The 15364-nt window shown below is 51.8% G+C and overlaps 3 protein-coding genes across 3 annotated transcripts; all 3 read right to left on the reverse strand.

Annotated features, from left to right (window-relative positions):
- Window positions 1-4181: 4181 nt before the first annotated feature.
- LRP88_09610 (cytochrome P450) lies at window positions 4182-5899 on the reverse strand (the record flags this gene model as incomplete). The annotated part of the gene is made up of 5 exons (XM_083246094.1): window positions 4182-4277; window positions 4326-5096; window positions 5144-5262; window positions 5310-5562; window positions 5612-5899. The coding sequence occupies 5 exons, from the start codon at window positions 5897-5899 to the stop codon at window positions 4182-4184; spliced, it is 1527 nt and encodes a 508-aa protein (XP_083097207.1).
- Window positions 5900-9702: 3803 nt separating this feature from the next.
- LRP88_09611 (uncharacterized protein) lies at window positions 9703-12511 on the reverse strand (the record flags this gene model as incomplete). The annotated part of the gene is made up of 2 exons (XM_083246095.1): window positions 9703-11834; window positions 11941-12511. 2 exons carry the CDS (start codon window positions 12509-12511, stop codon window positions 9703-9705), a joined length of 2703 nt encoding a protein of 900 aa, XP_083097208.1.
- Window positions 12512-14399: 1888 nt separating this feature from the next.
- On the reverse strand, window positions 14400-14951 carry LRP88_09612 (NADAR family protein; the record flags this gene model as incomplete). Its single annotated transcript, XM_083246096.1, has 1 exon — window positions 14400-14951. The coding sequence occupies one exon, from the start codon at window positions 14949-14951 to the stop codon at window positions 14400-14402; it is 552 nt and encodes a 183-aa protein (XP_083097209.1).
- Between the last annotated feature and the right edge of the window lie 413 nt (window positions 14952-15364).

The following is a 15364-nucleotide window of genomic DNA, read 5'->3' on the forward strand; positions in this document are numbered from 1 at the left end:
GAACTTTTTTTTTTTTTTTTTTTTTTTCAGTGCCTTGGTAATGAAGGAGAATGGGAACAAGTCTTACAACTTCCCGCAATAAACATTTGGAATTGCCTTCGTCTTGTTCCAGCACGAAACATTTCTCGCCCAATCTCGACTTTCGTGTCAGGTAATCCAAAAATAGATGAATGTTAGAAAATTTCCTCGTTTCACCACTTCAACTCATCTTATCAATCTTGTGTTTTAAAGGCTCCTCTGGCCAGGCAGCCTGTGATCGTGTAGAGAACAGTGCTGAATTTGAAAGCAAAAGAGACCAACGCTACAACGCTCGATGCGATGCTAGGGCCATCCGCCATCTTCACGCCGTTCAAAACTTGGTGGTCGAGTAGGTAGTTAAAGCCGGCGAAAGTTTCCGGCTGGTTGCTACAGTTGAAGCACTGAGTAAGGTGCCGAGGTGAGAAATACCAATACTGATATGTTTTTCTTTTCCCTAATCCTTTAGTCTTAGCTCAAGTCCTAAGTCCTATGTTTTTAGAAGAGGGCTATTTTAATAACTATCCTTTAGTAGAGCGGGAGCGAGCTATGCAGCGGGAGGAGAATATTTATTATAATTGTCCTAAATATAGGCATCTAACCTCTAAGCATTTTATTACGGCTTGGTCCCCCGTACGATGATTGAAGCCCTATGGGCAGCTGATGCACCTTCTATAATTGCTACAATAGCGATTATGGCCCAATCTTTTGCCCAGTAGCGCAGCGGTCAAGGTGCCCGCAGCTGTAACAGCCGTTACAAGACTACAGGCCCCCTTAAGTAATATAGAGACTATATCTTTATAAGTAAATATATGCGGTTCTTAAACTTAAGCGTTTATTAGACTATCCCATAAGTTGGCAGAAACATGCCCGCGCCACTATTACTGCTATTTCGGAGACGTCACTGAGATGAACTATGTTTTCTATAACGGCAGAGCTAATACTCTAAGTACATATTTCCTTGCCTTGGTATAAATACTAGGATAGTACTTTAATATCTTTATATTTCTTAATTCTCTATAACTAAGGTATGTTTATTAATTAATCTCTACGCCTAAATATAAGAAATGCATACTGGTAAGCCTGGTCTCTTAAACAGTAGTATTCTTTACCTAAGGTGCACTCTTACGTCTTACTTATTATTTATTCTATTCTATAGCTCGAATCTCGGCGTCTACTATCGCCGCTTTTAAAAATCATACCTCAGGCTCTGCTCAGGCATACCTCAGTCGCCGCTCACCCAAGACATAGGGGTGTACTCAGGGTGAGCACCTGTAGCAGTCCCATACTTCTCCAACATCTTCTCCCTCGCCTCGCCCGTCAACTTGCGGAGATGAGGCTCCTCCAGCGCCTCCTCCTCAGGCACTGCAGCTAGCCTAATGGGACTGCCTGGAAGCTGGCGACATTGAACCTTGGGCCCTCCAGCCGAGACGATGGCTCTCTCGACGCACCCGGCCTTGAGGGTGGTGGGCAGGTTGAAATTCGCAAAGCCGTCTTTCGTGTCTGTTGGCCCGTGATAGTCCCAGCCCGTGAGGGCGCTGCAGCCTCCCTCTTCCTTTCGAAGGCTCTTTGCACCACCACACACTCGACCCGTTACCCGTTTCCATCTCGCGCTGCACTCGCAAATCTATCTACACCAACGAGCAGAACACCCTAATCTAGCGAGATCCCTCCTCTATCTTCATAGCCCGGCTGCAGCGTGCAAAACCGATAAGGATTACGCAATCTCCCTCGAGCGCTGCGACTGCACGATATGCGGCATTCAGCTGGATCCCATGTCGTACCAGGACCCTGACGACGGTCAGGCTCCGACAAATTGGTACCCGGAATTGTGGAAGCAAGACAACGTTGTCCTGTCAGGCCCTCATTCATGCCGCCACCATAAAGGGCCCAGCTACGAGATTGTACCTGAGAAGGCTGTGACTTGTGACGCCGCTGAGGCTTATTCCAGCAAAGCTTTATCAGCAATGTACTTCCGGTTCAAGCCAGGCTTCATCGTACCCCAAAGTGAGGATCATACATTAGGGGCTGCAGACGAAGGGTATTACATTGCTGTTCATGTTGCGTGTTTGCGGCTTGCCGAGACGGTCATCGGGCGCTCACCAGACGCACAAATCCACTCGCTCGGACAGCTTTGGCATTCCCTGGAGCGACGATGCACAAAGACTGGACAGGCTCAGCTGAGCAGCTGGCCAGGACATGTCGATGGACCATTCCTCTCTAGCATTCCAGAAGACCCGCCCCAAGACCGTCCGGCACCAGGGCCCGTCAAGCTGGGATTGAGCCGGTATTTCGTCAACTCGTGGCTGGTACTGGGAACAGGTCATAGTCTTGATGACTGGGAAGAAGAAGTGTCTCCTGGCGATCCCTGGGTGAGTGAAATGCTGTCAAGAAGCCATCCTGAATCGCTGACAACTATGCGACTGTGACAGTGGCTTGTGGATCCTGAACATATCCCTAGCTTGACAGGTAGCCTACTTTCGAATCTCGAAGAGTGTGGCCAAAGTCCAAAGCCGAACTTTGACTTTAGTGCAAAGTTCGACGCACTGCCCCGTGAGGTTAAAGACAAGATCTTGGGCCTGGTTCTGCGTCAACCTCTCCCCTTACAATGCACCTACTTTATCGATCAACCCTACTGGAAAGACCTCCTTCAAATTCCATTTCTCTGGGGTCTCGACCTTGCAGAAATAAACGCCAGTCCGCGTGGACAGGATGGCACCCGACAAGAATGGAACTGGGAAAAGATTACGCGCCAGGCTATGACTCCAGTGGATGTGGTCGATAACGACATTGAACCTCCTCTGCCCGGCTCGTACAGGCGTGCAGGGCTACATGTCCCACGTGGATTGCAGAACCAACGACGAATCTGGCAGATTTTGGAGGAAATGTCTCCGAATGAGGTCCAGGTAGATGTAGATTAGGCTTGCCAAGCTACAGAGTGTACTTTGCACTAACCAGTTGGGAAAGTCAGCCAAGACTCAGCCGTAAAATCAAGCCATGATAATCTCTCAACTCCATACCCCCATTGCCTCATCGCCCATCCCGCGTCTTACCCCAGTCTTTCCCCATCCATACCCTAGGTCTACCCTGTATGCATGAGACTATAAAGATCTCGCCACTTCCGCTTCTCATCTCCCTGAACTCTTGGTCTTCACAAGCCACGCTCGCGTTGTTGCTTCCTTGCCTTATTCATACATAATCGCCCCCCCAAAAAAAAAGCGTGCCAAGCCACACATCCAAACGGTCAGCCGCCTCGTGAATGCACCATCAAGAGACCGAGCAAAGCCGGCAGACCTCAATATCCTCGAACCCAACATGACGGCCGAGAACGTCGAGCACTCATAGGCGTCATGATGTATTGCACCGTGCATGCGCTGGGAGAGTTGGGCGCCTTGTACCCGGTCGCCGGGTCCTTTGCCACCTTCTCGACTCACTTCCTCGGCCCTGCCTGGGGTTTCGTCATGGGTTGGGACTATGCCATATCATGGCTCGTTACACTCCCTTTGGAAATCACCGCCGCGAGCATGACCATCTCGTTTTGGCCAGGTGCGCGAGAGATCAACAGCGCCGCGTGGGCGGCCATTTTTTGGTTGGTCATTGTTTTCATCAACTTGTTTAGAGCATATAAGGCATATTAATATGAAAATGAGCTTATATATAAGTATATTCGAGCTTGTTCTAATCTTCCCCAGGGGTCTAAAACCAGACCGCGTGGGGGTTACTCACCAGGCTCACCCAAAGCTCACCCTACTCAGGTTAAAGCGGCGAGCACTCCGGATCCTGGGCGAGGAAGGAAATGCTGGGGGTCGATATTCGGATTACATATGGAGCTGTTTTGGAATTTCCTCGATTCAACCATATTTCCCAACGGCAATACGACCAGCTCGGTCCCCCATCCCTTCCAAGCGGAATCCACACAATGATGCAAAAGAGATCCTAGAGAAGCCCAGACATTCTCGATTAACTCTAAGCTCAGGGGTATCATTGCAACTTTAAAAACTTATACGTCAAATTCAACAAACAAGATTGATATTTTAATACACTACTTTAATTAAACCCGAGAATTTAAAAAAAAAAAAAATGCCTTCTTTATTGGTTATGCATGAACAGAAAGGATGTGAACTCAAGTCCATTCCTCCATTCTCTCAGCAACCAGACCTAATCGTCTAAGCCCGACGTAAGATGACTGTAGGTATATCCAACTGATATACAAACCACGAGCTATAGTGCTTCCACTCATGTGTCGGATCAACGAGGTTTATCTATCCCGAGTTAGTAAAAGTCAACAAATTTGGGAGTAGTTCTCTTACGTCGTAGAGGCTGTACAGCGTCGCAATAGCCTTGTAAATCCCCAACTTGGCCAAGTTCTTCCCCAAGCAGACGCGTGTTCCTCCTCCAAATACAAAGTCCAAGACTTCGTGCATTCGGCGGAACCGCTGATTAAACAGGTCCTCTGCTTCACCGTCCTGTTTGAGCCACCTCTCAGGGATAAAGGACTCAACTTCAGCACCAAAGACTCCGGGATCTCGACTGGTAACTGCGGGGTTCAGGCCGACCTTTGTTCCACCTGGGAGAAAGCGACCGTCTGGAAGGACGTGACCACCCTCGGGGACGACACGCTCCGGAGCTAGGCCAATGCTAGGGCAAACTCGCATGGCTTCTCGAATAACAGCATCCAGATAAGTCAGCTCTTTCAAGTCCTTCCACTGAGCCGGAGTTTTCAGGCTTTCTTGATCAAGCTCAAGAAAGAGCTTCTGCTTCGTCTTTGGATCCTTGGCCAAAAAGTACACTACAGCACGCATGGCCGAAGCCGTCGTGTCACCTCCAGCGATTACCGTAGGCAGAAGCCAATTGACAAGCTGAGCGTCGTTGACCATCCCCGGATACTGCTCCTCCAGACCAAGATACTTGTCAAGAAGATGAGGAACGTTCTGGGATTTCAACCCCTTTTCGGAAATCTCTTGCCTGTATTCGGAAATGGCCCTGACCGCGTACATGGTGCCTGTAAGCTGCGGTTTGGGTCCGATTCGCTTGATGGGGTTCTTGTCGAGGAGGTAGTCGAGCCAAGGGATTTGGCAGACCTGTTTCTGTTAGCCCTGTGCTGTTGAGTTCCCTCACGCTGACTGACAGGGGCAAAGTAACGCATCGAGTTGACAGAATCCTCAATCAAACCATCAACATCTTGCTCCTTCTCTATGAAGCCATAGTGCCTCCCAAAGGTGACGTTTGCCATAGAGTCCCAAGCCACTGTACAGTTAGCAAGTTTGTCACGGCAGATCAAGGGGTTAACAAACACCAGCCCAGCCAGTCGTCCATCATACACACTTTGCCCTTTGACGGCCCGTCGACAAACTTTTCGTTGAGCTTGGACGTAAGCATATTGATTGTAACTTCCAACAGAGGCTCGATGTCCATCAGCCGGCTCATGGAAAAGAACTTGGAAATCGGTTTGATTTGCTGTGCGTGCCATGAAAGGTCCCGAGTGTTGAATATGTTGGCCAGGCGTTGACCATTAATCAAGACGTCGTTAATCATGTACATGTCGCTCTATGTCACCTTTGTCAGTCCCTTTCTCCAATAAAAGGCAGGCACATACCTTGACCCAGGCTTTCTTTGTCGAATAGACCGTCTTGATCATCTCTGGGTCGTTAAGAATAATGGAATTGGGGCCAACCCGAACAGCAGAGCCGTACTTCTTGTGCCATCTGCGGTTGACGCTATCGATTCTTCCAGGAAGTACAGCGGCAGCACGCCAAAGGTCAGTAAACTTGGCAACAAATGGTCCCGGGAAAGCCCTCAGAGGCGAAAGAAAGAGTTGCCATAGTACCGCCAAGCATAGGATAACTGCCCCTATGCCTAACATGTGGGTGTACTCGAGCTGCATGAGAGCCATTGCCTCGCGTACCTACTCAAGTTTGAGCCGAACTGGTCAGTAATGAGGGATAACAGACACGATAATTTATACTCATCCAAGTGCCCCATGCCAAGACGAGTCAATCCCGCAGTGTCTATTTCGTCCTGCCTTAGCCTCCGTACGATCCTCGCATGCACGGTTGATCAGATCCTCGTCGCGTCATAACCACAGCGCTCAGCCTAGGAGGATCCATAAGATGCAGTATATGCCTTACCCGGGCCAATAGCTGACGATGCATCATATATGTTTGAAACTAGGGCTTGACTAATTCCACAGCTGCGATTGAACGCTCAACCGGGGAACAGGGAAACGCGTCATTCCCGCTGCGGGCCGCTGCAAGTCCAAACCCAGCTGCAGGCTGTCGGGTATATTTCCTAATCCACTCGCTACACAAACTACAAATTTGGGCCGAAGTGGGAGACTCAGGCCCAGACTCGGTCATGATGGCGGTGTTTGCAGCTCTCCAGGGCTGGTCCCTGATATTATTGCCGTACGTAAGACCAAGGAGGGATGCATGGCGAAGCAGAGCGCTCCGAGTAATTGTCGCCAATTTGCACTTGTTGCAACCCATAGATGGCTTCCCGTGGGAGAGGAAGCTTAGAAAGAGATTGAAATCATCTTGCAGAAGCTGAATCTGCAGTCCAGCCGCCAACACGTGGCCGTTGCGGATGAATGGGAAATACGGGGCCAATGATAGCCTAGATACTTGGAATTTAGGCAAAAGAAAAGTGTGTACGAATGAGGCTCTAGGAATTTGTGCCACGATAAGGACGAGGCTCTGAACGATGGGTAGTGAATGAGGCAGCACGTGGGTCTCTCACGTGTGAACAACACCTGAGTCAACCTATTAAACCAATGCCTCTCTATCCCATGAGGTGCCGTCACTTAGATGAATTATGACTCCTGCAGCCTCTTGTTATAGCTATAGTTAAAATCACTGTTGTTGCGCAGTGACAGGCTACGACGTATGCACCACGCGTCATGCGGTTGGTCGGATGACTTGATCAACTGTAACTACAGGCGCTTTGCTGCACAAGAAGTAAAAGTTCACTGCCACAGACCTACTTCACGTGATGTGGCATAGAGTCATTACATTCATCGAGCCTCTTTGACCTACCGAAGTCGAACAGGCTTGGGTGTTAAGACTAACTGGTCAGTGTCAATGGAGTCTTGGTGAGCAACCTTAATCCCCTCAATGGGGGCTTGAAAGTATAGAAGTCGCCGATAACTAATTTAACCGCAACTGTCTCTAATTGAACATTTTTTCAAAGTCTTCACAGTTCTTAGAACCCCCAAGCTTAAGTGGCTCGGGATGGACCTTGTGTAGGTGCCCCCTGAACAATGCTCAGATTTCGGAAGGAACAATGGGCACAAAGGAAATTCCCCAGATTAGTAGTTGCGCTTGTATAAATGGAAAGAGTCACTTTTACGAACCACATGTGAGTAATGGGCTCCCAATCAAGTGAGCTCCTGTGTTCCTCTCATGCTTTCACACGACCATTGTTCGTCAGTTGATATCTCACTGCTTCATCCTTTAAAGCAGTGATACGGAAAGCACTACGAAATGCCCAGTATAAATACCAATATCCAGGAAACTATAAGACGGCGGAAATCCAACTGCTTCTGCTACCAGGTCTCTCAGGTATTCTATCTAACCAGGATCTCTCATCCAACTTCACCTGCCTTCACCAAGGCGCATCATCACAGTATCATCCAAAACTAACCGTCTCAAATTGAGCATTCTCATCATGAGTGACCTCCCAGAACCGTGGGAGATCCTGATCCCCATCCGCGAGGTCCCCAACCTGCGATTTCTATGCAACACTTTACGACGCCATTTGAGACCTCGTCGATTCACCATCCGCGTGGAAAGAAACAATTACTCAATCAGAGGACATTTCCAGAACCCCAGCCAGATCGCTTGGGCGCTGATGCAGGCTGGCGCCTGGCAGCCCCGTCCGCAACCCGGTCCTCGTCCCCGGGACCCCCTAACTCCTCCGCCTTGAGACGTTGACTGTCCATCAGGGCACACTGCCTGACCTATTTTGCGATGGAATTTTCCAATCAATCGGATTCGACTCATGAGGCATCCTCATATCAGCCCTGTTCTTTGACCACTTGTGCTTGACTGGAACGCCAGAGCAGGAAAGAAAGAAACAAGGCTTCTCAGACGAAAGGTTGAGTATGGCATCATACTGAACGGTTTTAACCTGTCTTGGACATGAGGCTGAATACTCTTTAAATGGGGAGAGGAGGCGATAAAAGGTGGGACTTTGTACCAAGCATGATGCGAATATGAAAGAGTGTCCTCTGGACAAGCGTTTAGGCTCAGTGAAGTCGTCGAGCGAAGCAGAGGGGAAAATTGCATAACTCGAAATCCTCAGTACATATGGAAGAAGCCTTGATCGATATTTTTGGCTTTAATTGACCCTGTTCCTAATTTTCAGCACTTGAATGACAGAGTCGACGCCTTGCTGCTCACCACCCTTTCGTCTCACAAGTGCTGCAAGCTGAGTCGACTGAGACATCGGTAACTGACACTTATCGCTCAGACCACAACAGGCACCTTAAATTAATCACCAAGAACACCTCAAGTCTAACTAAGCCTTGGTAGTGTAAATAGTCCCTCTAAGGCGGTTGATTTAAATAGCCTGATGGTAGAATCATGGTCACCCAGTTCCGCTCAACTTGAAGCAGAGCTTATCCAGACCCAACTCATTCACCTCAGCAACGAGGCGTTTTCTGATGAGATAAATGATGTCTTACGAATCATATAAAAATCGACATAATTGTAGGCTCACGGCATTTGGCCCAAACAACAAACCTGACGCGCGGTGTGAACAGGTACACTGCCATGAGAGAGGGGCCGCATACCCTACAACTAACCGCTCACAACCCATGTTCACCACGTAGGGAGTTTGAGCTTGTAAAGTTACCACTCTTCACCGCAAAGACATTCTAAATGGACTAGCCTATCAAGTATCTTCTCAAATCCAATGTGTAGTTGAATCCAGCAGACCGTTGAGTCCACCTCACGTGGCCAACGGCCCTCTGTGATGACCACCTCACCCTCCAAATACGGCGGGAAGGCAGCACAACCAGAACCCTACTAGCCTATACACTCACGGCGCAAGAATGTGAGAAACACAAAGAATTCATACGACGTCAGTCTATCGTCCCTAGCCCTCCCATTCAGCTGGGTGGCGGGGCTTTCTAATCCCGCCGACCGAGGTTTCAACAACAATCCACGCCCGATAACACACCACCACTCAAGAGATGTGAGACATCAGATGCCAACGGCCTGCCACCGCATGTCCTACGACAAACTCACGTTCCAGCACACTACAGTCAAACTCACAAAACACTTGTGTTGGTCGTCAAAGAGATTAATATCTTCGTATTGGGGGTCATATCTTTCGTCGTCGAATCTATCCTCGATCCAATTTTGCAAAGATGCCAAAGGGGTATGATGAACGGAATGCTCGCAACCAAACAAAAATGACAGACGCAGGCTGTTGAGCCCAGTCGGATCCGCCTTTCACCGTACTCCTGTCTTGCTATGCAATCCCTTCACATTCCAACAACCGTATCGCCACAAATGCTGCCTGCGCTCGTGCCTTTTCACCCGGGTAACCCTCCATCGTCGTCGAAACCCATAAATCACCTCGCTGCCTGCTCCCTTTCGTACCACAGTCCCCGTTCCTGCGAGAGTTGGTACCGTCTGACCCAAAATCTATGTACGGAAGCGAATGCATCCCCCGCGGGAGCATCCCTCAGTCGGCCCAACCCAGCATCTCAAGAGTCCCTCGAGCATCCGCCGCCGCCATGCCGCTGACGGCGAGCTGCCGGACCTGGCTTCCGCGACGGAGACGCTGCAGTCCGACCGACATCTTCCAGGCCTCCGACTCATCAATGACGAACAAGTATCGCTTGCCCTCTTGATCTCGAACCGAGGCCCGTAGCAGGTGCAGGCCTTTAGATTTCCACTCTCCAGTCTGGCCAGTCGAAGAAGGAATGTTAGCATCTCGGAAAGTTCGATCGCATAAACCAAGACGACAACAAGTTTTGCACGCGCGCAACATCTCGGACAAGTACACATCGGCTTCGTCGCCAGTAAAGGCTTTGGTCGCACCACGGTCGCGGGTTCGAGAAGCCGCCGTTTTGTGAAGGAAGGGGTTCGTTTTCGTGTCGGGGGCGGGGGAGGAAGCAGACGGCGAATTAAAGCAATGCGGGGGGCACCATACCTCGACTTGTTTCAACGTCCAGGCCTTTACGTCCCATTCCCGCTGAGGGACGCTCCGAACATCGTCATCGATGAAGAGGCCCTCAGTGGTGATGCGGAGAATCAGTCCGTCAGTGACGGATCCGACTCCTGAGATGAGCTGGCTGGCGGGCATCTTGGAGAACTGGTTCATGAACAGGTAGACACCTGAGATGACAATCTTGTCAGGGTCCTTGGTGGAGTAAGGACCGCTGCGCACTGAAGGAGGCGGCGATGTTTGGGACGTCGTCTGAGACGCAGCCCATGACGATTCCGACCCAATCGACGACGCCGACCTCTTGTGCTGCGGCTTGGCCTTGTCGTACGGCCGGTGACCAGTCTCGGTGCTGACGCCCGAAATGTTAGACTTGGCAGCGGAGGGAGTAGCTGTTCGTTGAGATGAAGCGGCCGAGCTGGGAGGAGGCTGCCTGGAAGCTGTTGAGGTGGTTGAACGAGGTGCAGCAGGCGGTTTGCCATTTGGCCACATGCTCATTCTCTCACCCACGCCTGAGTAGGCATAGCTAGTTCCCTGACGGGATGGGATAGCTTCCTGTTCAGCCTTCTCCCGCTCCGCCTTTTCTTTCTCGGCCTTTTCTTTCTCAGCCTTCTCCTTTTCGAGCCTTTCCCTCTTCAGCCTCTCCTTCTCCAGACTTTCCCTGGCGATTCGAGCCTTTTCCATCCTTTCAGCACGTTCCCTCTCAGCGCGCTCCTTTTCAGCTCTCTCCTTCTCGCGCTGCTTCTCCAACTCTTCCTTTTCCTTCTGTCTCTGCAGTTCTAGCTCCTTCTGCTTTCCCTCCTCTTTCTGTTTCTTCTGCTCTTCTCGAAGTCTGGCCTCTTCGGCCTCCTTCTTCCTTTGAGCATCCCGTTCTGCGGCATACTTCTTCCGTCGTGCTTCGCGCTCCTCGGCTTCCTTTCTCTTTCGTTCTTCTGCCTCGCGAGCTTCTCGTTCTCGCCGCTCTTCTCGCTCACGGGCTTCCTTGGCCTCTTTCTCTAAGCGCTCGCGTTCTTTCCGCTCATGCTCCAACTTCGCAGCCAAGTCCCTAGCTAGCTGCTCAGTTTCGAGGCGTTCCTTACGCTCCCTGGCTTCGCGTTCCTTTCGCTCGCGTTCTTTTTCACGCTCCTGGCGTTCCTTAGCATCCTTGGCTCGTAGTTCGGCCAGTCGTCTTGCCGCGTCCTCTCGTCGTTTTTGCTCTGCTTCCTTCGCCTTGCGCTCCTCTTCCCGTTTCCTCATCTCGTCGCGAGCCTTCTCCCATGAACCCTTTTGTTTAGGTGTCTCGGTTTGGGCGGGTTTCGGGGCCGGTTCTGGCTCAGGTTCGGACTTGGGTTCCGGCTTAGGCTCAGGCTTGGGCTCTGGCTTGGGCTCGGGGTTTGATTTAGGGACCGGAGCTGGCTCGGGTTCTGGCTCAGGTTTGGGAGGTGGAGTCGACACAGGCTCAGGCTTAGGCTTAGGAGCCGGCTCAGGTTCTGCCTTGGGCTTGGGAGGAGGTGATGACTCTCGTTTTGGTTTATGCTTGGGCTTTGGAGGAGGACTCTCTGTTCGGGCCTCAGTCGAGGGAGCCTTCCGTCGGTGCTTATGTTTCCGAGGAGGTGTTTCAGGAGGCGTTTGGGTGGTGGAGGCCGAGCCTGGGCGGATGGTCGAGGCAGCTGCGTCTCAGTATGTGGTGTGGGTGGAGGTGGTGGTTGAGCATCATGTCGCGGTGGAGGAGTTGTCCGCGTCTCCTCTTGTGGTGGCGGTGGCGGCCTTTGAGACTCAGGCCGAGGACGACGCGGCGGAGCATCCGAATGTGGTGATCCTTGCCACGACGTTCTTGGGCCATCGCCCTGAGGTTGCCGAGGAGGAGGATCATTGTGCGGAGGGGGCGGCGGAGGGCTGCTGTGAGGGGGAGGAGGAGGGGGGGGGTTCCAGCATTCGTTGAACCATTCGTTGAACGGTATGGGCCCCATCCTCCCGCTCCCGACTTGTCGTTGCCAGAGCCATTACCAGAACCTTTCTTATCTTGGTTTTGGAACCGACCCAAACTCCACGCACCAAAACCCACACCGATCACCAACATGGACATGGCTACGTTACCCAGGCCTTGGAAGCCATCCCACCACGTACGGAAAGCCGGAGCCAGGGTCTGGCCGAGAACGACGAGGATTAATGCTGAAGCGAAGCCGGCTGCGAAGCTGTTGACGTTTGGTTTCATGGACGGTAGGTATAGGAATCCGGAGCCGGAGGAGTGTTCAGGGATGACAAAGATGTCATACTTGCCCGGAGGCAAGCCAGAGCCCTTCGGCACTCCGCCATGAGGAGGCGGAGGCGGAGGCGGCCCGCTCATAGTCGACTATCAGCTCGAGTGGGTTGTGTCAAGTCGTCTGTTCGGGCTGTCGGTCGCTCAGGGTCGCAAATCGTAGGCGGGATCGCTCGTCTATGGGATTCTTGGGGAAGCCATCAAGGCTACAGTAAGACTAACAGCAGGTCAGTGGAGGCCGCCTCTATACCTAGACAGCGATAGGTATGTGTGCCAGCACTGGTCGTTGGGGAAGTGTCGACAGCCGTGAGTCGAAAGAGAGTTTTGTTCCCAAGTGGTTGGGGCCAGAGCAAGGTTTAAGAATTTTGAGGTTGGACAGACTCACACAAGACAAAAGCCGGGAATACGGCGATGGGATCAAACGCCAGGCTCCGAAGCAAAAAAGGACTGCTTCCAAAAGGCGTAGACAAACTGCGACAGAACAGGAAGCGAGACGAGAACGTCGATGCCCTGTTTGCTTGTCAAGCTCGGGATAGTGTTTTGTGCAAAGGGGAGTTAGCACGGATGGGTGATTGAACCGGGATGGGAGAAGAGGGGGAGAAAGGAGGAGGGACAAGAGGGAAAAGGACGCACCGTCTTCTCGGTGGAGATGATGGAGAGGACGGAGATGCGACAACAAAGCCACCCAAGCGACGGAACTTTGCCCAAGTAAACAAATCCACATGGACCAGGGGCCCGGATGGAGGGTACATTGCAGGTACATGTGCCTGCCCCACATGGGCTGTCTGCCTGGCACACCTTCCACCGCTGTCACTGCCCAGAGCCCTGCAGGCTGCGCTAACAATCCGCCAGCGGCCCGGGACCCAGCTCCATCCACCCAGCGGGGCAACCCGCCCATCAGGTCACCCACTGGTTCTGACTGGCAAGTGGCGCTAGAGAGAGCTCATCCTATCAAGTTGAAGTGAGACAGGGGATCCAATTGCCATGATGGATTCGAGCCTGACGAGGATGTGGCTTTTTCTCGTCGTTTCTCTCTGTCTGCTTTTTGCTTCCTGTTGTCTTGGAGTCGGCCAGGGCCCATGGATCTCCATCATGGTACGATGTCGCCGGAGCCCAATTTCAGGTGGCAGGCAGGGTGGCTCTTGCCTGACCATGTGCCAACTCTATCTCTGAGACTGACGTGCAGGAGAGTCCATCCATCTCTCGCATCGACATCTTCCTTGAGATCAACACAAACAATCATTCGGCTCGCTTGGGGATTGTACTCAATCTTGGCTCCATGAGGAAATGCAGGGACGATAACCGAGAAAAGAGGCTCTTGAACTGAGCTCAACATGGAGATTGTTGCGCTGTAATTACTTCTCAGCCTCATCAGACCATCCTCCATCACCAGAGCTTCCATCTCTCGTTCCATCTCTCGTTTTCTATCGTCTTCTTTCACCCTGGCCTCCATTTCGGCCAGCCGTCGCTCCCGCCTCCCGTCATTCAACGGACGCGACCGTTTATTTCGGCCTCCAACGGTGTTGTTCATTTCCCTTCGAGACAAGAGGCGGTTGACAACCAGGTCTCCCCTGCTTCTCGCACCCAGGGTTCCTCCCAACGCCTCTCGTACTTCCCATCTCCTTGTCAAAGACCACTCGGCGCGTGTCCGGTTCGGACACTGACAGGACCCTGAGGATCAAAAGACCAGACCACAGGACCGAGGAAAAAGAAAGGCGGCCGTTGAGGATTGCGTGGGCTCGTTCGTAAGCTCGTCCCAACTCTTGAACCTCTCAGGTTCCCACACGCAGCGAATGGCCACGCCGTCAGCTTCCCCCGCCTGTCGATCTCGTCACAAAGGACAACAATGCATGGCCTGGTGTTTTGATGGCGGGCCGTCATCGGTGCCGTGGAGGCTTCCATGTGTCCGCCATTTTCCCCTCTGCCACAAATCCTTCTCGATGCCTGGCCCTTGTCGATTGGCCAGGGCGCGGCTTCAGTTTTCCTCCACCCACCAATCCCTCTGTTTCCACGACTCGTTCCTCCTCAACTGCTCTCTCGTTGCCATCAAGGCCTTTCCCAGGAGGTTCTCTCCCCAATGCTGTCGAAAGTCCATGGCTCGGTTTTCGTTATAGCCGATACCCCAGACTCGGTCCTTTGATGCCGCCTCAACGAGGATTCGGTCCCCTGTGGCCAGCAGCTTGCGGCCGAGATGTTCGTTCTGGGTAAACTTGGCCATGTTACCCGCTTCGACCACTCTACTCTTGACGGGGTCCCACTCGTCGTGGGTAAAGCCAACAATCTTCCGACCGAGGAACTTCTGTGTTCTGGGACTCGAAGTTGCCAGGATCTCGGCCTGGTGGCTTTTATCGTTGAAACGTGCAGCCTTGCAGACCATCATGAACTGCTCCGCGTAGTTGAAGGTGATTGATCCATCTGGATCTGCCTCGTCGATATCACGACCGACAAGCTCGGATATCTTCGCTTTGCTGACGGTGAAGATGGAGGGAAACCATTGACAGAACTCCCCATGCTTGGCATCGGGCATGTGAAAGAACAAATAACCCGTGTCACTATCCTGGGCCCGGCTCTGTGAAGAGTCGAGAGGCTTTGGCCCCACCGACTTTTTGCACTTTTTGCCCATGCCTTTCCGCCATCAACTGTGTCACGATGTCGATTCTGACTGGGGTTCAGTGTTGCCATTACGAACAAGCGAATAACTAGGAGTACGGATCCGGCGAACATCTTATTACCATCCAGGCTATGGAATAGACTTTCCTGGGTGACTTTACGCTGAAGATACTTTCCTCGACGTCACGATCGTGGGAAAAGTTTAACTCTGGTTCCTGGACCATCCTTCTATGATTGGACCCTTGCCACGTTTCTACTATCAAGCTCAACTCTATGAGGGTCTATCCGCAAACGACACGCCGATACCACCTACATACCCTCGGCACCAAA

This window comes from Fusarium phalaenopsidis, assembly GCF_050370095.1.
Source record: "Fusarium phalaenopsidis strain FUZ10S chromosome Unknown contig_32304, whole genome shotgun sequence".
NCBI classification, from domain to species: Eukaryota; Fungi; Ascomycota; class Sordariomycetes; order Hypocreales; family Nectriaceae; genus Fusarium; species Fusarium phalaenopsidis.